The 24422-nt window shown below is 46.7% G+C and overlaps 1 protein-coding gene across 6 annotated transcripts in view; it reads left to right on the top strand.

Moving 5' to 3' along the window:
• SH3KBP1 (SH3 domain containing kinase binding protein 1) overlaps positions 1 to 24078 on the top strand; it is a 255819-nt gene extending 231741 nt beyond the window's left edge. For 4 of the 6 annotated variants that reach the window (XM_032475870.1, XM_006194204.2, XM_006194203.2 and 1 more), the window contains 5 exons: positions 11100 to 11209; positions 14613 to 14741; positions 18944 to 19212; positions 21977 to 22040; positions 23041 to 24078. In XM_032475870.1, the coding sequence (XP_032331761.1) occupies positions 11100 to 11209; positions 14613 to 14741; positions 18944 to 19212; positions 21977 to 22040; positions 23041 to 23082 (614 nt within the window). In that variant the 3' untranslated portion in view covers positions 23083 to 24078. The remainder of the gene's footprint in view (positions 1 to 11099; positions 11210 to 14612; positions 14742 to 18943; positions 19213 to 21976; positions 22041 to 23040) is intronic. The other 2 variants (XM_032475869.1, XM_032475868.1) reach the window with 1 other exon arrangement.
• The last annotated feature ends 344 nt before the right edge of the window (positions 24079 to 24422 follow it).

Below are 24422 nucleotides of genomic sequence, written 5' to 3'. Positions count from 1 at the left end.
CGCTACCTTTGGTTCATAACATGAGAAAAGTGATGAACGCTTGCGCAGTGAGTTTGGGAGGCCCAGGAGAAGGGAATTGGATCTGGTGGTGAGAAGCTAAGGATGAGGTGTCAGTTAATAGGGAACCCTGATTTCAAACCAAAAAAAGCTCTTTGTTCAGCTTCCTGATGGGTCAACATATACTGGCGCCCCCATCACCTCCCCAGGCCCAAGTCATTTCCCCGGAGGTGGTTCATCGTCTTTGGAATTTCTCAGGCTCATTTACCCTGAATCCCCCCCACAAAAGGCTTTTGATTTGTGGGACTGCTCATTTTTATTTTACCAATGAAGCCCATTTTAAAAAACAAATGCCATCGCCTGGAAGAAAGGATAGAACCTCCAATTTAAAAATTGAACACATTGGGCTTACTGGGAGACTCGCAATGTTGACCTTTTTCTTGGCACTATTTGCACTGGAGGTCATTTTGTCATGGGTGTGTATCACTTCTTGGGGTGACTCCGGAAAACAACCGTCTGTCCTATGCCTACCCCCAAGGCTAGGGGCCCCTGGCTCTCCCAGTGCGGGAGAAAGAGCGCTGTGCTTCAGCCAGGAGGAATTTCCTCCTCGAGTTTTGTCCTCAGCATCATTTCAGTGTCCATGCAATTCTGGACATTGGGATATTACTGTTTCACACTCACAGTAACATTTTCTATCCTCTTTGACCACTCCTCTTGTCTCTAAGTAGAGTGCGGTTGAAAAAGATGAAGTGTTCCGTTCATCTTGCTTCCTAAAAGGACACGTGGCCTCTGCCTGCCTGTTGCACATCCCGCTGAAGTGGCCATCGGCAGGGTGTCACACCTCTTTGGATCTTGGTTTTTTAATCCTTAAACCAGGGGCTTGGAAGAAATGATCGAAGGGGCCGAGTTCAGCCCTGCTGTCTTATTTTTCTGACTCTACTTCTTTTAGCTGAGTCTTCTGCACGTGGAGAAAACTGTTCTTTTGGTAACCTCTGAACCCTCTGTAGGATGAAACAGCTTATCCTTCCATTTGTCTCTTCACCTCAGTTCCCTTAGTTCTGTTAGTTCCTTTAACCTAGAATTGATAATTTGGTCCTTTCTAAGGTCTAATGTAGGGTTATCTTTGGCCTAAAGATTTTTGCTTTTAAGAGATTGGCTGGCCATATGGAAATTAAAGTAATTAATAATTATAGGTATCAGTCACAGTTTTGGCAGAACTTTTTTATAAGGTTTAAAAAATTATTCATTCACCTTTAAAGAATACTTATTATGATTTTTCTGGCCCAGATTCTTACAAAAAAATGTAAAAGGCTAGGATGTTTGCAGTCCAAAATAACTTTGAGTTCCTAGAGCAAACCCTTAGAGAGGGGCAAGATAGTCCCATAGGGTCAGCCAGGGAAGTGGTGATGTGTTAGATAAACCGTGGGGTTTTGATAGGTGCACTTGGATTTGAATTCCTAGCTCTGCAGTCCAGGTTGAGTGACTCTGAGCTCCATTTTCCTTTTCTATGTGACAGGGTTAGTTAGTAATGCCCACTGGCCTCAGAGGGTTGTAAAATTTAGACATCGTGGTGTGGTGTGGCTGACAGAAAACAGGCACTTTCTGAATGGTAGTTGGTATAAGTGCAGTTCAGATAGAGAGAACTAGATATCAACCTACATTCTTATCATGACTACTGTTATTGAAAATTAGGAAAGTTCTTGAACACATAACATCAGTCAGCTGACTGAGATTTTGATTGCAGCATTGGAAATTGTTTCATATGTGATTTACTCAGTTGTCTTTTTATTTTAGAGAGCTTCTCTCCACCCACCGCCACCCCCAGTTACAAAGGGAAAAGGTGCTCACTTTAAAAAAAAACGAAAGAACACGAGAAGTTAGAAAGTGAAAGTCCCCTGGTATCTCAGAGTCTCCCTGAGATAATCGCTGTTAATTTGTTGTACACACTTTTAGAAGTCTTTCTGTGATTAGATGGATGGATGAATGGATGTTTTAAAAATATGATCATGTTATAATACAATTCAAGTCCACAATTCTGTTTTTGTACTAAATCATGTATGTCACATATCTTTCCACATAAGTCACATCCATCAACCTTATACTTTTAAAGACTACATAATATTCCATTGTATGATTCTACCGTAATCAGTTCACTAGGAGCAAAACTACAAAGATCACCCTTGGACAGTGATCTGCAAATAGGATCACCTATACCTTGGGGACCACAGAGACTTACCTGGCCATGAATAGTGCCTCATCTTCTTATGCGCTCTTTCTTCAAACTCATCTCCTGAGAGCCCTGGTGTCATGCTGCTTTTCCTTTCTAACTCCACTTTCCCATCCACTCTCTACCACCTCAAATGGCACACCGATCTCTTGCCCCCTCCAGGGGTATAAAAACCCCTGGTGCAAACTCAGAAACAATTCTGAGATTGGTGTTAGACTTGAGAAATTGAAAGACAATATTGACTGGACCAAAAAATCCATTTACAAGTCGGTTGGTTTCTAATTCTTTGCTTCCAACAAAATTTTGAAGGAGGTACCCACTGAGCTGTTTATTGACAGATTGTTAAAAATAGTTCTTGGTGATGCTAGCCCACTGTCTGACTTTGGATGTATAACTCAGAAGGAGTTCAAAGAATTGAGTGACATTGTGGTAACAAAATTCTTTCCATTCTCATCTACTTATTTCTTTGAGGGAGAGTAATTAGGTTTGTTTTGTTTGTTTATTTTTAGGGGAGGTGCTGGGGATTGAACCCAGGACCTCCTGCTTGCTAAGCATGTGCTCTACCACTTGAGCTATAGCCTTCCCCCTCCTTCTACTTATTTTTATGTTAACAAAGTTTCTTGGCACCTACATCTATAAAATGAAAAACAGAAATAGAATTAATCCCAAACCATGTCATTCTGGTGATAATAGTCATATATATATATATATATATATGTATACACACACACACACACGTACATGAAGTGATTGGGGGAAAAGCCCAATGAAATCCTACTTTTTTATGCTATTAAATTATTTATCAAAATGTGTAGTGCATGTATACATGTTTTGATCATCTGCAGAGTAATAATAGTTGTAATGATAATTTAGTCCAGAAAAAAAGTAATTTTTACACTTAGCCATTTTTTCAGGAAATAAAAAAATTATCATTTCCAATTTATATACATGTTCTTATAGCAGAGAAAGATGAAAAATAATTAACAGAGGACAAAATTAACAAAAGCATAAAATTTATTACATTAGAGTAAATTCAGCAGTGGAAGTAGGATGGAGATAGGAATTCTAAGAGGGGAAGGAATGGTGCAGAATTTCCAACTGTTGAAGAAAAGCTTGTTCATGATTTTTTAAAAATGGATGATGGCAGTTGTTAAACTGCTGTGGTATTCAGATTTATATGGAATATATGTAAGAGAGCAATAGTTCTATTTTAAAATAGCAACATTTAGAATTTAGCAGAAATTATATCCTTTGTGACTAAAACTTGTGTAAAATTTTAGACATCCACTTAAGATGTGTGAGGGGGGTACATAGGCTTTGAAAATTATTTTGGGAGGTACACTGGTAAACAGTCTGAACACCACTGGCCTCACAAATGTCACTCTACACTTACACAAACATTTCTATGGATTAATTTCTGGAAGTGGAGTACCTGAAAGTGAATATTTATACTTCGTGATAGGTGTTGTCAAACAGCACTACGAAAAGGTTGTGGCAATTAACATCCCTGTGAATAACAGCATAACTAAGAGTTCCCGTACATACATTATTTACTACATCATTTTGCACAGCAAATTTGGGCCGGCAGTGAGCAATTTTTAAAGCAATGCAGAAGTGAAACGTTACTTTCCCTCACTTATCATTGCTTGTTACGGATGCACGTGAAGCTCTTCTTAGGGCTAGACTTCTGTTAGACGTGCCCCATCCCCTCCCCGAACCCTTCTGCTGATCTAAATTAGGTCACCATGCTATCGCTGCTAATTTCCTCTTTTACCTTTCTCTCGTAATGGCTAGCAGAATTTGTAATTGTGTCTGTAAAATTCTTTCTCAGGGGGCTCTGAGCTCTGTGGGGCAGGGACCGTGGCTGTTTTGTTCACCCCCGCACCCCTCCCCTGTACCTAGCCCAGAGCCTGGCTCACACTGCTCACTTAGGAAATATGTACTGAATGAATGAACTGAACATATATGAGAAGAAATCGCGTGATGTAGGATCACGTTAGAGATCTTCACTGCCACTAGTCCCATGTGGCTATTTTAATTTAATTTAAATAATTGCACTTAGCCATATTCCATGTACTCAGTTGCCACATGGGGCTAGTGGTACCATACTGGATGATACAGATATAGCTGGTTTCCATCATCACAGTTAGTCTTAATGGATAGCACTGATACAGAGTGGCTGTCCTTTTACTTGCAAAAGTTTCACTATGCTTGGCACACAGTAGATACTTAATAATGTTTGATTAAGTAAATGAGTAAATAAACTCTATATCTCCATCTCTTATTCTTGAGCTACAAGTTTCCATGTAAAAGTTAGTTTGTACTGAATAGCCCAACATTGTCCCTGAACTGGCTTAACAACTTACGCTTCTTGCCAAAGAGCTCTTTAAAAAACCCGGCCCCCTTTTCAGTCCTTTTAAAAATACAGTTTATCAGAGGATAGATTGTTATCAGAGGATAGATTGGTTTCTTCACACACATGAAAACTTCATTTCCTGGCATCTTTTCTGGTTCTTGATGTAGAAACAATTCTCAGAATTCACTTTCGGTTGGATGAGAAGTAAGGTGAAGGTCTCCTGCTGTCTGCCCAGTGCTCTGCAGTGGACAGAATTCCACAAGCATGAATCTGAATGCAGGCCCTGCCACTTTCTGGTTGTGCCCTTGATCAAGCTGTCTAATATCTGACCCCCACCTCTCCCTTTACGGAATAGAGTAGCCTGCAGGGCATGGGGTTTCATGAGTGCTAAACGAGCATGCACGTGTGAAGTGTGGAGGAGCAGGGTAGCTGAACGGTAGCTCAGACCTGTTTACTCTCAGCACCTTGTGTCTTGAAAACTTCACACCTGGTTTATAAATGAAAACACAGTAGCAGATCTGCTCTATCCTGACACATTCTGGAGGGCTTCATTTCGCGCAGAATTGAATCATTGCTCAAATGAGAATTTTTCAGTTGGTGACTCAGCTAACACAGGTGTTCATTGACCCCTACTAATGGGCCCGTCTTTGTAGTCTGCACAGATTTCCCACACTAGGCAAATAGTTGACAAGCAGGGCAAGATTTACTTCTGCCCAGATTCCCTTGAGATGCTTCTTCATTGTGGAGAAGGTACCTGCAGCCCTCGGGGTTTAGGGTTTTCTCATCTTAAATCCTAAAAAGACAAAAACATTGTTCATGGTTTTGTGCTGGTTTTTGTTTTTTGTTTTTGTTTTTTTTTTTTTTTTTTGTATTTAAAGATTCAGCCTTGCTCTTAGATCTCTGCTCCCAAATCCCACAACTCTGTCAGTGGTGTAGAAAAACAAAATTCTACCTGTGTGATTTGAAAGGATTTTCATATAACCTCTCATTTACAAAAGAATAACCCTGCACAGCTCAGGTAATTCTCTCCTTTGTTTTCCAGTGGGAAAACTGAAGCCCCAAAAGGTTGGTTGTTCATTTATTTAATAATCATTTATTGAACACTCACCGCAAGCCAAGAATGATGCTAGGCCTGGGAAAATCAGAGATAAAAGCCACGGCTTCCTCCCTGGCTAGTAGAGGAGACAGGTCAGCAAAGCTGTTAGTTCAGGGTGCTAAATGCTGAGATTGGAGTGATGAGCACCTAGGGAGCAGCCAAGTCAGCTTTAGGGTACAGTCTGGATTCTTAGCAGAGGTCTTAGTTGCCAAGCCAAGCCTTGATGGCCCCAGGGGAAGGGAGGGAAGGGGGAGGGGAGGGGAGGAGAGGCAGTCACTCGAGGGACAGAGGTGCTCTGGTGGCAGCCTGTGGAGTGGTACATGACTCGGAGTGAGAAATCCATTACAGCAGTTCCAGGCAAAAAGTTCCAGCAGCCTTAATGATCCTTGACAGGGACTTGGAGGAGATGGGCTAGCTTACAGAGATACTGGGAGGGAGTGACGATGCCAGGCTTCAAATGTAGGAAACTTCCTCTCCTGAGCTCATTCTCCAGCCCAAGCAGCAAGCTACCGTAAACAGAGCCTTTGAGGAGCTCACAAACTGTTCCTTTGGTGACAGCTGGCCCATCTGAGACTTTGGACTCTCTCCTCTGTGTTTTCAGTCGATGTGTTTTAGGTCACCTGTGGTCACTGGTACCATCCTTCCCATCCATGGAAAAGAAGCCCACATTTTGTAATTGAACTAAATAGGGTGTGACTGAAACTCATGGAAAATGGGCACCTCTGTGTGCCATGAAGAGTCAAAGGCCTTTCCAGGCCGACTCTGCGTCCAACACGAATTATCCCCATATGTCTGTGAAGGGTTAGTCTTCCAAGTATCAAGAAAGCCAAGGGCCTCTCATCCTTAGGAAACTAACTTTTAAAAAATACCCAACATTTGCCAGTTCAAGAGTTTTGGATTGGCATTAGAATCATTTTTTATTAAGAGGAAAAATTCCCAGCCAGGCTGAGAAAGCTTATATCAAGTTTCAGCCTGATTCATTTCAAAACCACCATGAAAATTGGGACATTTTCTTCACACCACAATGGGTTAGTCATGGAAATTCTGCCTTCATCTCAGCTACCACGGCCACAGTCATGAGAGCACTGCTCTGTGTCCCTGAGAATGTACATTACAGTACTGAAGAGTTTCCCCCTGCACTGTCAGAAAGCAGAAGTGTGGTGAAGTTCAAGATTTGAGGTTCTGTTTTCGGCCAGTGACCTCATCCTCAGTGTGTCTTCTTTCTGGCAGTTGGGCTTTGTCATTTCCCAAAAGTTCTTTTACGAGCTCCCACTGTAGAAAGTTCGACGTCGTTGAATCCCCATGATGAGTTTAAGAGCGCAGCTCCCCTGCAGGACTCTGGCCCTCCCTTTACTCTTGAGTGACAGAGACAAGGTGTCTCCTGGGCCATCTGTCACGGAGATGCTGGCTGAGTGTAGCCAGACTTCAACTTGCGCGGCTTTTTTAAGTGCAGACCTCAGCCAGGAAAACGAAATGGGCCCAACAGAAGGCGGCCTTCCGCCCCGCAGCTGCCGCCCGCTAGCGGCCACCTCTGTAAGCAACACCTCTGCGATCGGAGTTCTTCCTTGAGATAGTCAGTTCATTCGTTGGCTGGTTCATTTGTCCCTTTGTTCACAGAACATTAAGCACATTTTCCCCAGGAAGGCACTGGACTTTGAGAGCAGGGAGGTGGGGCCCCACCCTCCCGGGCTCACAGCCTTGGTGCGGGAGACAGATACCATGCCTCCAAGTTGTTTTGACAGTGTGACTTAGGACAGACTGTGATCTCACACGTTGTCAACCCCTCGACCCGCCTGGAGACTTCATTATTTCAGTAGGCCCAGGACAGGGGGTGGGGGAGCACAGATGGAGTCCCGCAGAAGTTTCCTGGGTATGGCCTCGTCTGTCCCTGCACACTAGGAGACACTCTGAGGCCATCCCATCTGCTCCCCTCTCCCGCCCCTCCCTGCAGGCTAGGGCCCCTTGAGGACCTCCTTCTCACTCCAGCTGCCATGTTTCTGACTTGTCACCAGTGGTCACCCAAACCTCTGGTTGCCACTTTGATCACTTCTGTTGCCCACCCAGCAGGTCAGCAGAGGACCCCTGTGTGAGGAGCCTTGCTCCCGGCGCCTCCCACAGGCCCTGGAAGGCCCTGCTCACCGGCGGCCCTCGCCCCGCACCCCCTTCTCCACGTGGTCGGGTCCTGACTTGTCCCTGCCTCTCCGCAGCCCCCAGCCTCTGCTGGAGCAGTGCTTCCCTACATGGCTGCTAATAACATCCTAATAAACCTGGGGAGACGGAGAACCTACCTGTGCCTGGACTGTGCCCCAGACCCATTCTGTCAGCCCCGGGAGGGGAGCCAGGCTGGCAGGAGCCTTTTGTTTTTCAATCACCCAGATGGCTCGCCTCTGCAGCCAAGGTGGAGAACCAGAGTCAGCTGGCCATTAATTGTTCTCTAATTGCTTCAGCCTGCTTGGGTTTTGCCTTCAGAGCTTGCTTCAGTTTCCAGGTGGGAACCTTGATCGAAGTGGTCCCTCTCAGCCCCGGCAGCGCCCAGCCAAGGCCCCCGGTGCTGGCTCGTTTACTGGAACCTTTACTGGCCCTGTCCTTCACCTCCTCCCAGCTGCCTGCTCAGCGTCTCTCAATTGTGTGTCCTCGCTCCTCTCCCCTGGGGGCCGTGTGCTCCTCCGGTCCTCCACACCCCTCACCCCTACCTCGCCGCCAGCAGACCTCCCTGTCCTGTCCCTTATTCCCTTTCTCCAGGGCCCTTTTGGGGAGCCGCATGGAGAACCTGCTAAACTCATCGTCTGTAGAGTGTATGCAAGGATATTTGTGCAGAACTTTCCTTAGTAAGAAAAAAAAAATCGGAGGGTGGGGGAATGATTTGGAAACTAATTGCCCAGAGAAAGGGGATTCACTGAATCATGAATTGCAATGCAATAGAAGATTCTGCAACAATCAACATATTTATGAAGGATTTTGAGAGTCACCGCGTACAATGTTAAGGAAGATCAGCAGAATGCAATCCTACAGATAATGTGAACTAGGCTATCTATTTATAGAAAAAAGCCTGAAGGGAAATAGACCAAAATACTAACAGTGTTAGTCTCGGTCTGGTAAGATTATAGTAGACTTTGTTTTGCTGTTACAATTTTATGGCTTTTAAAAATTATACATTGTGCCTGTATTACTTTTGTAATCAGAAAAAAGGCGATTTTAAAGATTAATTGGGGGATGTTGGATGATGGCTTCTGGCATCAATCCATGTGTGTCATTGGGACTCTCAATTTCACACAATGTGGAGTTGGTAGAGGCGAGTCCTGGGGTGGGGTCTGAAGGGGAATCTTTTAGGAAAGTAAGGTTCTCTAGAAGGGAAGGCCCCTGAGAGGGTCAGGCCAGCGAGCAGGCTCTGGAGAAGCTGCCTAGCAGCAGGGACCTCGGCCCTCCCTGAGCCCTATTGAGCCCGCCGGCAAGGTGCCGCACTCTGGCGCTGGGTGCTGATTGGCTCCTCCTTGGCCTCAGAGCGCCACGGATACTTTTCTTGTGCTGTGTCTCTGCAGAGTGTTAACCTTTTGTTACAGTTGCTTTGCCCCAATAAGATGAGTCATATTGAGTAATTATTTAGTCACCAGGTGCTTAGAATAAAGTCATGTAATATAATCCCAGGTGTAATGTAGTGGTCTGTCCTGACCAGTGACTTGTCCTTGGTTTTGCATATTCTACTAAAGGAAGTGGTTTGCAGACAACACCTGCCTGTTCATTAATAGAATAAAGCTGTCACACGGCCAGACCACTTATAATCCTCAACAAAAGAGCTCGCCCCAAAATAAAGAGGGAAAAACATACACATCGTTTTTATCTTTTCTGTCCTGAGCCAACATATTTGCAGTTAGGGTAGTTAAGATGTTTTCAGCTCCAAATAAAGCTAAAATTAGCTGAAATAACAGGGGGGTTATTAATTTCACACGGTGAGAAGTCTGGGCCTTAGGTCATTCCAGGGTTGGTGAGTGGCTCATTGGGGTGCTCAGTCACCTAAACTCTTTCCGTTGGTCTGCTCTGCTATCCCCAAGATCTCCAAGAGCATTTCCCTCCTGCTCATAAGATGGCTGCCACAGCTCCAGGCAGCCTATTCTTACACAGCAGCATCCCAAGCAGGAAGGAGGGAGAAGCAGCAACACAGATGGCCTTCTTCTCACTTGCCTCACTCTAGGCAGAGGAAATCTCTTTCTCAGTGGCTCTCGGTGGAATTCCTTTTATTTCTCAATCACCCAAATTGGGCTACACAGCCACCTCTAAACCAGTCATTGGCAAAGAGGAGCTGGATTGCCATCATTGGCTTAGACCAAACATGCTTCAGCTGGGTGCATTGTCCTGAAACAAAACTGGGGCTCTGTTAGGAAAGTGAATGAAATGGTTTGGGAAGGCAGTGCCTGGCATGGCGAATGAAACACAGTCTACCCGTCAGGAAGTGATGGCGTCACCATGATGAGTCTGAGGGCCGGCCCTTTTCTGCTGGCCATTCCTTTGTGCATTGTACACACGTGTACACTCGATTTGGAAATCCCCAGAACGCTGTAGAACCAGGTTGGCCTGAGCGTTTGTTGAAGGAGGTGGCAAAGGAAAGGCAAAGGCCTTCCTGCTGGACACATGGCAGGTGCAGCGCCGACCTGACTGAACGATGCTACGTTCATCTGAGACGTCAGTCACAGAGATGGGAGCTCTCTGAGGGCAGGCTCGTTTCTGCTGTGCTCACTGGTGTAGCCTCAGCATCTGACTCCGTGAGTGGCGCAGAGTAGTTGCTCATTCATCATGGGGTGAATGAATGAGCAGACTGATGACTGAAGAGGATATTGTCCCCACTGAGTGATGCCTCTGGAAACAGAATGGTGTCGGACTCTGTGAGCCATCCGGGGAAACAGAAGCTTGCCCTCCACCTCCAGGGGGTGAATAGTCTAACGGTAGGGTGATGGTCAGAGTGTTGCAGTACAGCCAGCCGAGGAGGCTGCCCTCTCTTGTCTTTTGGAATCAGCGACCAGCATTCACTTGCCCGAGGATGTTGTATCTTGTGATAACTGCTGATTGTATTGCGACCATAAGAATGTTTTATCTACCAAAATGGACTTGGATTTGTGGAAGGAAGAGGATTCCTCCTTTACTGCTCTTTCTGTAGCTTTTAAAGATTTATGAATATAGCTGTCGAAGAGAGAAAGAAAAAATCATGTTTCTCTTTCTGCCATGTTACCTTGTTAAACCGAGGAGGAAATGATTGTGTTATTCAGTTTGAGTCACGTATATGAATGACCAAAGGATGTAAACAGACTTCAAAGTGTAATCCAGATGCAAATCATGATTATTAAGGAAAAGAGGGGCATGTGGCATGTTATCAAAACCTTCCCTCACTCCTATTGTTGTTCTTTAAAAAATCTGTTTTACTTTTGTTTTAGACCTAGAAGGTTTTGACTCCGTGGTATCATCTACTGAGAAACTCAGTCACCCAACCACAAGCAGACCAAAAGCCACAGGGAGGCGGCCTCCGTCCCAGTCTCTCACATCCGTAAGTGCCTCCTCGCTTCTTGACAGCTGGAAAGCAGGAAGGATTAGAGCCTGTAGCTAAGGACTCTTCTGCAAGTGGCTGACATGAGGACACGCTGGGGAGAGGGAGGGCATGCGCTACACTACTGACCGGAAGTGATCTGAGAGTCTTCTGGAATCAAGCAGTATTTCTTTCTTTTTATCCTTTCTGTATCTGCCCGCGAAGTGGGAACGCCCTAATCCCACTTCCTTTCTCTCTCCTTCCAGAGGGATTCTTGTTTGAACTGGAAATGGGTAAGAAAAAAAGTCATGTTTTCTGGTGGAAAAGGAGAGCAAAGCTGATTCAGTCTGCAAACAAAGCAGAATTTTACTTAAAAAAAAAAAGATCGGCCACTATATGGTGCCTGGCAGTGGCCAAGCCTTTTTTTCTCAAAGTGCTGTCCTCAGCACCCTCTGGGGAACCCCGCACAGACCTTTAGGAGATTGGGTTTTAACATATGAAGCACCTGCTCAGGCAGGAAAGAACAGTCAGAAGGCTCCGGATAACCTGCAGAAGTTTTTCATTTGGATCTTTTTGAATAACTTCCTTTCTTATTAGAAACCTGTAATACATCTGTTGTACCAAATTGTTAACAACAAAATGCATAAAGAAGAAAGTTACCTGTAATCCTGCTCCCCACAGCTAAGAACTATTAACCTCTTGCTGTATAGCCATTCTTTCTTCAAAAATGGGATCACATAGGGCGCACTGTTCTGAAAGTTGCTTTTCCCCCCTTACATGGCACCCCTTCCCCCAGTCATCACACTTTCTTCCATCACATCACGGTGAATGGCTACCTGCTGTCCTCGCCTGTGAATACTCGACATTTATGTTTCCACTTCTTCATCATAAACACTGAAGTGAATGTCATCGTAGAAAAATCTTGATGCTTCTGCAGGCAGTGTATGTGTATGTGTATATCTGTCTGTCTGTCTGTCCATCTATTTATCTCTCTGTATATATGACATTGCCTTGTCCTTGCTGGGAATTCGGGCCAAAGGCCTTGGACCGTCACCCAGATACACCAAGGAATTAACCTTGTCCAGGTTTCCTAGGATACTTTCTACTTTCACCTCATCCCTGATCCTACCTAAGGGCTCATCATGTAGAAGAAAAAGAATGCCACTTCCTTTGAGCCTCTTCTCTCATATCCGCTGAGTCTGGAAGTTTGGTTTCAGTCGTCCTATTTTCCTCTTCATAGGAAACATATCTACCTATGTGTTGACATCTTTTGGGGAGAAAGACTTGAGAAAGTGGCTTACTTTTTCACTCTTCTATGGAGTACTGTGTCAATACTGCCTTCTTTCTCCCTCCCTCTCACCCCCCTACACGCTCCCCAAACACCTCATATACACACAACCTAAATCATCGCTTCTTAGTGGCTCGATATTTAAATTTTTAATCCTACCTCCCACATCTTCTCTACAAATCCTTCATCACTTTTGTTTCCCCTCCAAATTCTTCCCAACTTTTCAAGATCCAGAGGGCCTTGGGGCATCAGAATTAAAGACAGAGAAATTCAAATTAGCATCCCCACCCCACCCTTGGTCCATACATCCCATGTCTGAGAGTTGGTTTATATTTAGGGGAGGCCGCACGGCATCTTCACTCCACTTCTAGACTACACATTTGTTCACTCACTCATGCAACAGATACTGATGGGCATCTCCTGCAGGCTCAGCTCTGTACCAGGTACCACGGCTCCAACTGGGAATGAGACATACGTGGTCCCTGCCCACGGGAAGCTTAAGGCACAGTGGCTCAGTTTGGCATTTTATATGGAACGATTTTATTTGCAGACTTAAGACAACAAGATACATGTGTGCTCTAAAGAAGTATAAACACTTTTCTCCCTGCATTCCTGTCCATCCCCACAGGGATGTATACGTTCAATTCATGTTCATTCTTCTTCCTGGTAGCACCTGTCAGTTTTTCATAGCAGAATGGGATTAGTGGATATGGACATATTCCTAAAAGGCCATTAGAGGGAATGATCAAGGAGATACATCAGTCCTGACTCCCCAGCTTGTGGCCTCTCACCCTAGTTTGAGCTATTTATGTTTATAGAATTCAGAGAGCAAGCTTTGATTGGCAGCTCATGAACCATAGGTTCTGTAGGAGGAAATTGGCTCTTTGAATAAAATCTCAAAATGAGAGGATAGAGGCATTGCAAGGTGGTTAAGCAATTAAGCTTAGATGAAGAAGAAAGCTTAGCTGGGGGGTGTTGTTCGAAGTAATTGGATTTTCAGATTAAATGAAGATTAACAAACAAGACCTTTTGATTTTAAAATGTTGCTTAAAAATTCCCTAAATGTATGGCCTTAGTAGTAAACAGAAGGAAACAAGCAGTGTTTGTAGGCGTGATTTTTCTATAATGGCACCAAGTGGTGATGCTAAATGTGACAATTTTTTGACCATAGCGGTAGAAGGTAGAGAGGAGAGGCTGAGTATGAACTCACCTGCAGATATCTCTGCAAGAGCCTTCCTTTAAAATGATTCCTTGCCACAGGAACTCTTTCCTTTGCTTTGTCCTAAAACCTGGAAATGACAGAGTGATTCCAGTGAATTGGTTCACATTTATCCAGCTTTTGGATCTTCACAGTGAGGCAGGAAGGATAGGAGTGTTATCCTCATATTTTACCAAAAGATGCTGCAGTTCTGTAAACATACCTTAGCAGAGGTGGACTCCGCAGTGGATGAGGACTGTCCACGGCAATGAGGACAGCATTTTAGGAGCAGATGTGAGCTTGCTGTGCTGGCAGGTAGAGCTGTGCTCCAGGGCTGCGGGAACTCTGGTCACTTGACAGCAGGGCTGCTGCTCCCTTGCCCCCAGAAATGGTTTCCTCGCAGAGAAGTCCTTTCAGGCACTTCACTCTGCAGCAGGTTCAATGGTTCTGAAAAAGGATCAGGAGAGAATGGAGGAGAGGCAGGTTAGAGGCAGCTTCCTCTCGACCTGAGTGTCCTTCTCCACCGGACTGTCAGCCCCCTGAGAGCAGGGACCGTGCTGGCATGTTAAGTTCAGTACCTAGCTCAGTGCTTAGCACACAGTAGCAAATGCTGACATAGAGAGAGAGGCTCTGAGGGATGGAGGGAGCAGGAAAAGGTGGATGACGGATGCTTGCACGGATGAAATGACCAACAGGCACCGGTGGAAAGAGCCCATAGAAAGATCCTTGGTCTAGGAACTCTTTGCTTCTTAGTCCCAGCCCTGCCACTCTCTCCAGCACACAGATAACAGCACGCTTCCTGCCTCGTGATTGTAATGAGGAGACAAACGGAATAGAAGTGTCGAGTGCTTTCAAAAGCATACAGCATTATGTTAACAAAAACTATGTCAGCTAAGGCGTAATTCTGACAAAAAGCATTTTCTTTTGGCTTTATCCAGTCTTCGCTTTCAAGCCCTGATATCTTTGACTCCCCAAGTCCTGAAGAAGATAAAGAAGAACACGTTTCGCTTGCACACAGAGGAGTGGACGCGTCAAAGAAAACTTCAAAGACTGTTACCATATCCCAAGTGAGTGCCCAGCCGTGGTGAGGGCGTCCCAATAGCACGGGATCCCTGCCTTTTCATGTGTGCTCTGATGATGAGTTATAAACCCAACGAGGATAAACAGTTGTCTTAGTCATTTGGGGCTGCTGAAACAAAGTGCCGTAGATGGGGCGACTTATAAACAATAGAAATTTATTTATTACATTTCTGGAGGTTGGATGCCCAAGATCAGACTGCCAGCATGGTCAGGTTCTGGTGAGGGCTCTCTTCAGGGTCGCAGACTGCCAACTTCTCTCATTGTATCCTCACCCGGAGGAAAGAGGATGAGAGAGCTCTCTGGGGTCCCTTCTAAAAGGGCACGAATCTTACCCTTCATGAGAGCTCCACCCTCATGACCTGATCACCTTCCAAAGGCCCCACCTCCCAAATACCATCACAGTGAGGGTGAGGATTTCCACGTACGAATTTTGAGAGGACACAAACATTCAGTCCACTGCAACAGACAATGCAGGTTTTTGTCATTCTTTAGTGACAGTGATTTATTTTGGTCATCAAAATCCCTAAGGTATGTTACAAGTCTCCCAAACTGAGCAGAATCCCTGAGATACAGGTTCAGAGTTCATTTCTCATGTTTTCTCTTGTGGTTTGATCTCCTCTTTATATGTCACCGCCCCCCCTACAGACGTCATCACACACCACCGCCACCACTATCATCACCATCACAACAACCAAAACAAATTTAAAAGCCTAGGGATGTCTAGAAAGAATACATTAAATATATTAAATGCCAGGCTCTCTGCCCACAGATTGTGACTTTTATGTTCAAAACTAGCGGTGTCACAAATTATGGTTGGCAGTTCATGAATTTGAATCACTATAAGGGTTTCTTAAAGAAATGCTGATTTGGATTAATTTATTAGGATAAATGTGTAGTCTGAAAACATTTTGACTTCATTGCATGCCCAGGGGATGGTATAGCTCTTTTATTATTGGCTTGTGAGGAACAGAGAAGACATTGTTTAGCAACTGTGTGTGGCTTCTGAAGGGTTCCCCGTACAAGTTTTGTTCATCCTGTGAATGTGAAGTACGATTTTAAAATTCCATTTTTTTCATGCTAAGAGAACCCAGTCAATTGGAATTATTTTTCTGTCAACATTAGCAACTGTTTTCTGTCTAAAAGCAGAAAAGTGAAGTCACTTCTTAAGGCACTTGACACAGGAATTAACACAAAGAAGTCAAAGGTGATGTAGAATTTTCGTTTTCGTAGATTTAAGAATTTACATGTATAGATTTTCTTTAAAATCCGATATAGTCAGCAAAAGTATGATCCTGTAAAACAGATCGATTGTAATTATTCACAAAACTGAAGCACTTCCTTTTTAAAAGGATTCCATTTGCAGAAATTGGATTTAGACCCGTTTTTCTCTGGTGACCATAGGTATGCCCACAGTTGCAGGTGCTCCTCCATCCCTAGAGTGTCTCTCTAGTGACATCTACTGGTGGGCAGTGGCTCTTCACGTTTCTGATTTGCACTGTTCTATCCCATTAGCCTTTTTCCCTTCCCTGGAGTTGTCATCTCATGTTGTTTATTGCTTCTAGAAATTCCACTTGAACTAATTTGATCAGGACATTTGGTGGCCTATACTCTGTGGGGACTTAAAAAAGCACTTCTTAGCTGAAGTGGGCTGGGAGAGTGAGTCACGTAGGAAATGCTAAGAGAAGCATTGTTTCAGGAAGTGCCCGGAAGTTGGTCAGTGTGAGGACATTGGTGGGTCTGGGGAGGCGTAGGCGGATGCAGGGTGGGAAACGGGGGAGAGTAGAAACCCAGGAATAGAAAATAAGTGAAGAACGTAAGGTCAGGAGAGCATCAGTCTTCAGACTCAGGCAGCCAGAGTCACCATACCAGGCTTGAGGGTCCAGCTGACAGGCAGGGAATTAAATCTCAGTTCTGCCACTTATTAGCAGTGAGACTTGGGGGATTTCTCAGCCACACCCCTAAGCCTCAGTTTCCTGCTCCGTCAGACGTGTGTGCCAACTGATCCTTGTTTCAATTGTCCAGCCAACGTCCGGCATATATCCAGTGCTCCAGAAATGTCAGTTCCTCTTCCCTCTTACTATGGCTCCTACTAACAACAAGCACAGGATGCTAGCTTGCTATCCCTGGCAGCAGAAAGCGCTTTTCCTCAATGATAACTTGGCAGAGAAAAGGCGAGCAGAGAGGCTGGGAATGATGGCCCATCTGCTTCTGGCTGACTCTGCCCAGTTTCTCCCTCTGGCACAGCCTGAATCCAGACTCTGCCTCCTCATCTTGCCAGCCTGGTCCCATCTTGGCGCCTGCCCTGGGAGCTCCACCACCAGCCTCCCCTTCCTCCCCTCCCCTCCCGACGTCCTGTCTACAACCTGCCCCCTCCCCACCTGCCAATCATCTCACCTTCCCTTGCTGCTGCCCCTCACCAGGCCTGCCGCTGGCCCCTCTTCCCTCCCACCTGTGACTCTCCCACTCCCTGTGCCCTCCTGGCCCCTCAGGACACTTCTCTATCGGGCCTCCCCGCCTCTCTCCTGCATCTTCAGCCTTGGCTCTTTCCCTCGAGATAGCTTCCAGCTCAGGGTCTCCCCCATCTTTGAAAGCAAGCAAAGCCCTTCCTTGAGCCTATCTCCTCCCTGCCTCCCGAGGCTTCTCCATGATCTCTCTCTCTCCCCCCTCCCCCTTTCTCCCCCCTCCCTCCCTCCCTCCCTCCCATCTTCCTTCCTCAGCTGATGGTTTGGAAAGAGAGTTCTCAACTTGCAGACCACACACCTCACCTCCCATTCAGGCCCTAACCTGCCTTGGTCAGATTTCAGTCTCCCTTGGCTCCACCAAATGGGCCCTCCCCCCCAATTTTCCTCTCAGCACCCTTCTAGAAGCTCCCCCTCCAGGAGACGTCCATAACTCAGGCCCCTCCTGCCTGGCTTCCTCCCCTCTCTCACCACTCTGTCCCCAAGGGCTCTCACTTCTTTCCACCTCTTCAGTTTGGGGCATCCCCAGGTTCCATCACTGAGCCTCCTCTCTTTTCGTTCTGTATTATCCACCCCCATGGCTGCCACTTCCTCTGGTGATTGCTCTGGCCCACCTTACTCTTTGAATCATTGGCTCTGCCCGTTGGCCTTCCCCCGGCTCTCCTTCAGGCCCCTAAAATTCACTGTGCCCAAATCCGAGATCATTGTCTGGGCCTCCAACTTGTTTGTCCTCCCATGAAAAGGTCCAACTTTAATGCCTCCTTCCTCCATCCCCCGCCTCCCTGGCCCTCAATCTGTACTTCCTCCTCACCCGCTACAGCCTGTCCAGGACCACATCCTCCTGGTCTTGGGGTGTCTGCTCCGGGAGGGTAGGGACTACATCTTTGCGTTGGATGAGCCTGTCACTGCCGCATCTCTCAAAGCTGTCTGTTCTCTATTCTCTTGGCCGCTGCCTGAGTCAAACCCTCACCCTTTCTAGCTGTCACTAGATGAGAGTCCCCCAGCAGTTCTCTAGACCTGCAGACTTGCTAGCCCTTCAGCCCGTCTGCAGCCACAGTGATCTTTTGCTTGGCACGTGGTCTTTTTCACCCTTTCCACCAGCCCCCGAGCACCCCCTACCTCTCTCTTGCCATCTCTGACCTTCCAGCCGCGTGGCTGGCTGCTTCCCATGAATGCATCCACTCTCCAGGCTCTGGGCCGTTGCCTGGCACGTTCCCTCCTCCTAGAACTCTTTTCTCCCCTCAGCCTGCCTCTTTTCTGACTGCTCCCTCATCTTCCTCCTCCAAGATGGGGCTGTCAGCTCCTCCCTCCCGGACACTTGGTCCCTTTGGTGGGCTTCTGCAGCTCTGTGTGCTTCCCTCCTGTGGGCAGACTCTCCTCTCATCTGTGGTGTGTCGGTCTGTTTGTCTGTACCTCAATGGGTTCTAAGCTCCTTGAGGGCCAAGAAAATGTTTTGCTCACTGCAGAGTTTGCGGAGCCTAGTGAGTACATGGACCTCTGGCCGTGTACATTAAACTAGTTAGGGACTAGCTGGTCGGATTGAAAATATTTAGGGGGATGCCTGCACCGCGTGGGCCTCTGAGCGCTTGTGGAGGAAGGTCAAATGAGTGAGTGGAGCATGTGGAGGGACGTGGGGACAGTGATGTAGCTGGAGAGTCTTAGTAAACAAGACGGGGAAATGCAGCGCATGAACCCCTGGCCTGACTCCTCTCTGTCCCCCGTCGTCACAGGTGTCCGACAACAAAGCACCCCTCCCGCCCAAGCCGGGGACCATGGCGGCGGGCGGCGGCGGGCCAGCCCCTCTGTCCTCAGCAGCATCTTCCCCCCTGTCGTCCTCTTTGGGAACAGTTGGACACAGAGCCAACTCCCCATCTCTGTTCGGCACGGAAGGAAAACCAAAGATGGAGCCTGTGGCCAGCAGCCAGGCAGCCTTGGAGGAGCTGAGGACACAGGTCCGCGAGCTGAGGAGCACCATCGAGACCATGAAGGACCAGCAGAAGTGAGTGTCTGCGGCCCCTTCTCTCACTGCCTCCTGTGGTGCTTTCCACCGGGTCAGGGCCTGCTCTGCCAGCCTGGGTCCCAGCCTGTCTGTGAGGACCCCCCACCCCGTGATGGTGGCAGCAGGGGTGGGAATGGGCGTGTGAACCGAGAGGCTTCATTTAGTTCTGCTCCACACGTCAGCTGGCCCAGCCGCAGGCGGGAAGGCACGGCTGGCCGTGGAGCGTGCAGGGAGGAGTTGGTTACAAGGACTGATGCGCTTAGCGAGCTGTTAAAAAGAAAGATCTTCAGATTCCCATCCAACACAGTAATGTACATGCACCACTTCTTAATAAGCCCAACAGCCAGCTTTGCTTCTAGCATCAGAAAAATTGCCATGTCTTCAACTAGCTGCCTCATGAAGGAATTGGCTTGCATTTCGGGGCTGCGGTGTATGAAAAAGACGCAGGGAATCTTTAAACCTCAGCAGGATGTTCTCTCCAGGAGACCCCGGGGCTCATCCTGCGTGCCTGCACGCACACACTCTCCACATCTCTGACCATCAAGGGGCACTGAGATGGGGAGAGGGACCTGTGAACAAAAATAAATATTACACGTCTATCTCTCAGGGTGCTGTGTGCAGTGACAAAAAAACAATGGTGAAAGGATTAGAAATCAGGGGGCACTTACCTGAATAAGCTGAGATGCAGAGAGTTTAGGGAACAGTTAGCTGTTTCCTGAGGGAATGGCGAGGCATCTCAAGGGGGCATTTCCTAAGTAGGGTTTTGAAAGCCAACCTACGATGGCGAAGAGCAGAGTGCCCCGCAGAGGGAGCGGCGCGGGCTGTGAGCACTGTGGCTCTGTCCCACTTCCCGCCTTGGGCTGGGAATGTCATATGAATTTGGGGCCCCTTAGACTTACCCCCTCCCTGGAAGGGGCTCATCTGATAAATATGCAGAAGAGCAGATGGGATCAGAGAGGGTCTCAGGGCACCAGCCAGGCTGCCCCTAACTCCTTCAAGCCCCCAGCTCCTATCTGGCCCTGTGCATTATCTCTTTAAATACCCAAAAGCCCCATCCACGTCCAGGTGACGGGTCCCCTGCCTAGACAGTGACGCCATAACCCCAGTCCATCCCAGAGTACTGGTTCTCAGCCTTCTGAATAAGACTATCATTGGGTCAGACTGACCTGGATCCAGGGCTCCGTCCCTTGGGGCCCTCCCTCTGAGAAGTGCCTAGGACTGTGCTGCACGTCTGAAAAGGCCTGCGCCCGAGTCCGAGTGCAGAATCACCAGTGCTTTGGGGCTGCTCCCCCCATGCTCCTCTCTCCACTGTGAAGCTGGACATAGTCGCCTGCAATTGACCTTCCCCCCGCCAACATCTTGAGTCAAATGTCACAGTGGCCCCTTTCCAAGGCCTGCCTTCCTCAGTCTGGCCTTTGTGCCCCAGGGCACCGCGTCCCCCCCAGTCTCCCCTCCTTGCCTTCAGCGTCACTTTCCTTTCCGCCTTCAGCTGAAGTCTGTGTCGACGCCCCTCATCCCCAAATGTGCGGTTCTCACCCCCTGCTTCTGTCCTGGCTCTTCTCCATCAACTCCCCCATCTTCCTCCCCCCTCGTAGGGGAGGAAGCTCGTATGTCACTAGCTCAAGACATAGTGACTTTCTTCGCACCTTGTTCCGCAACTAACTCCCCCAACCTGGACGGCTCGAGGCTTTGCCTGCCAGAGTCTTCCTGGAGGCGTGCTGTCTGCTTAGGGTCCCATCTTCTCCTTTCCTAAGCCCTGGGTGGTGCCCACTGAGACAGTGATGCATAGCGTGTGCTTCAGTAAATACAGTAACGGATCACAGCTGGCTCGTGTCAGAAAACCCAGCATGTTGACGGCAGTGCTGGGACCCTGGCCCAAGTACAGGGGCCGTCATGGTGCTCATCTGAAGTGAGCAAATGCTGCGTCACTTCTCCCTTTTTTGTTGTGCTGTTTCTGCAGTCTTTGTTTTTTGCTTTTCTAATCCAGTTTGTAAAAATGTATGTGTAAAATGGAGTGTTTGCTACCCTAAAATGGAGGACAGCTCTCTGACCAGAGTTAGGCTGGTTGCATCATCCTACACATAGAGCCCTGAGTTTGCAAGTTTGCAAGTTCTGCTTCATTATTTAGTGTTGGAAGGGGCACAAGACTGTGTCCGAACGCGTGTCTGCTTCCTCCATGATGTAGTTACTCTATCGTTACTCAGTTATCTTACCTCCACATTTTCGACTGTTACTATTTGTAGGATTTTGTGAGACTCTGTGAAAACCTACCACTAGCCTTTTAGTAATTTAAAACTCTGGGACAATAAAGGAAATATAAATGAAGTAGTGAAACTGTCTGCAATGAATATTATTATGTAAATACATTGAAAGACCAGTGATTCCGTAATAGAGGACTAGTTAGAGGGGAGGCGACAGAGTGTGAGCCTGGATGCCTGGAGTCTAGTCACTGGGCAAGTCAGGCCACCTCTCGGGGCCTCAGTTTCCCCCATCTTCTTCTTTGAGGAGAAGCTTGGACTGAGGGATTTCAAAGGTCGTTTCGGACCTACTGTTTGATGACTATGTATTTTGGGAGCCCGGAAATAATGGCAAGCCTTTCCATCTGCAACAGACTTCAAGCCGTAGCTGTGCAAAGAAAATAGAATGTTCTGGCCACATTTTCTTTGTAAAAGGATCAGAAGGATTTGGAAGTGATAAGAGACTTCTTATCTCCTATTGGGGAAGTCTGGGCTTTTGTTTAATTTTATCGCTGTTTGCTTTCCAGACGGGAGATTAAGCAGTTACTGTCGGAGTTGGATGAAGAGAAGAAAATCCGGCTTCGGTTGCAGGTAGGTCCCTAGTGTCCTGTTGCCCCTTAAGAGGCTCAGTTGGGGGTGGGAGCAGAGTCAGGGCTTTATTTTGAAAATAAATGACAGTGACTTTTTCTGCAGATTTAGACGCGCTTCCTGTGACAATTTTCTTAGAATTATATAGCCTTATTACACATTCTCTCCTGGGTCCAGGAAGTCTAGGGGAAGGGGGACATTAGCAAACGTGCCCCTAGTTGGATTTCTTATTTGGAATTTATCTGAAACATCTTCTCTGTGGAAAAGTTCCCCCCAGTTTTCAGAGGCCTCATTGTAGTGACCGCCAGAGGGCATGGCCCCGGGGAGACCTCCTTGGCGCTTCCATCATACGGCCATCAGGACTCCAGGGACCATAGCTGTTCGCACTCAACACTTGCTCTTTATCTCTTTGCTTTTCCCTGGCAGCTATGGCAGTCCTGCCAGGGCATCAGAGCTCTGTCCCCCTCTACCCCGCTCTGATCTAACTCAGCCATTACCGAATGGCAGAGAGGGTGGAGGAGTGGGAAATGGTAGACTTTCAGCTCTCAGCCAGTTGGGGCCCTTGGCGGTGACAGATCCGTGCTGCTCAAAGGATTGGTAACTGCTTGTCCTCATTTTGGGGGTGCTGATAGATACCCCTTGTGCCCAACCACAGCTGCCTTCCAGCCCTGCCAGATGGTCCAGTGTGTCTGGACAGCCTGCTCCAGCCTCTGGCCAAGAAACTGGAATTGTTGTTGTATTGTTGCTTTTGACAAATGTGGAATACTGGTAGCCTGAGAATTCAGACATCCACCCTTTCCTAGTGCATCGTGTTGGTGCGCCTTTTCTTTAGGTTTATGTCATTTCTGACATGGCTATCAACTCTTCATTCACATGTCATTTCACTCATTTTACCTTTCAAATTGTCAAGTGGATTACTTTCTTTCAATCAACTTATCTTTCAGCTTTTCTCCAGCCAGCCGATTCATTGTGATTTTGTTCGGCTCTTGTTTTTCCTTCATAGATGGAAGTGAATGACATCAAGAAAGCTCTTCAATCAAAATGAATACTTGATAAATGAAATGTCGCATCATTCATCCTGAGTCCAAGACTCAAATTTTCCGCCCCAGCCAAAATAACCTTGTGCCAAAAGATTAAAGGTTTGCCCCAACACGTCCCTGTTTGAAAGATTAGCACAAAAGTCTTGATAGCACAACACAAATTCCATCCAAGAGGAGACTCTCTTCCCCATGGTATAGTCCTGGGTCTGGCACTGGTTGTGACTTAGAGCAAATTGTGCTAAAGGCTTTTTTACTATGAGATCTCACACGTGAAATGAAAACTCAGGCAGTTTAGTCCATGGTGGTACTATTTTGATGATATTTTCCATGAATAAAATGTAATTTTAGATTATTCGTTTACAAGCTTTATAATTTTATCATTTTTTAATCGTGTTTTGTCACAGATTTCTCCCAGTGTTTGTATTACATACAGTCTGGAGCGAGCATCCCGTTCTTTTGCTTTAGGCGGAAAGCTGCCTGGCTTTGTGTCCCCCCCTAGGATTCTATTACATATGCAATTTTAGGTCCAACCTGTCCCTTCCCCTGCCAGCAAACCTCACCACCCTAAGATAAATTTTAGCTTATATATGATGGTATATTTACAAAAACAGAAAGAGAAAATCTGGTATTTGTAATGATCTGTGCCTTCTTTTTACCACCCTCTTGATTGGAGCTTTTGTGATGCAGCTACCATGATTTAAAACACACACACACACACACTTTTTTTAGCCACTTATCAAAGTCCACTAGAGGCCACTGTCTTCAAAGCTTCTCTTGCCTAACCAAAGGTCGTAAGAGGAGACAGCTGTGAAGTTGGGTGTGCTCTTTGGTACCAGCTGCGACTTTTCTCCTAGTTTTAAGTTCTTGAACTAGAAATGTCAGCCCTGCTTGATTTTTCATCAGCCAAGTTAAACCCCCGCTTCCTGTCCTTTGCACCTTTTGAGTGAACAGAATATGCATTATTAAAGCGAAAATAAATAAAAGTAAAATGCAAATGAAAACAAAGGGGGGGGGAGTTGTATTATTTCCTGCTCTGGGTTACCCGTGTGTGCTGCTGTTCAAACTGTACTCACATAATGTCACTTGCCTTGCTCTCTTGTAACCCCTTCCTCAGGCCCAAGAGAAAGGGGGGAGGCTCTTGTTAAAGTGTAGCGGGTTGGATCGCTCTTACGGTACTGCTTTTTCCCACCGACCTGAGGAAACTGGTATTTGCTTGTCTGCTTTATCTTTGTAGCAAATGAAGAGTTCAGCCTTAGACTATGTAACTGTTTTCTCATCCTTAGCTGAAAATAAGGGGCACATTCTGTACGGCAAGATTGTTTGGGGATTGGGGTGGGGGTGGGGG

The sequence above is a fragment of the Camelus ferus genome, chromosome X (assembly GCF_009834535.1).
Source record: "Camelus ferus isolate YT-003-E chromosome X, BCGSAC_Cfer_1.0, whole genome shotgun sequence".
In the NCBI taxonomy this organism is placed as follows: Eukaryota; Metazoa; Chordata; class Mammalia; order Artiodactyla; family Camelidae; genus Camelus; species Camelus ferus.
This window is presented reverse-complemented; position numbering and strand designations above follow the sequence as displayed.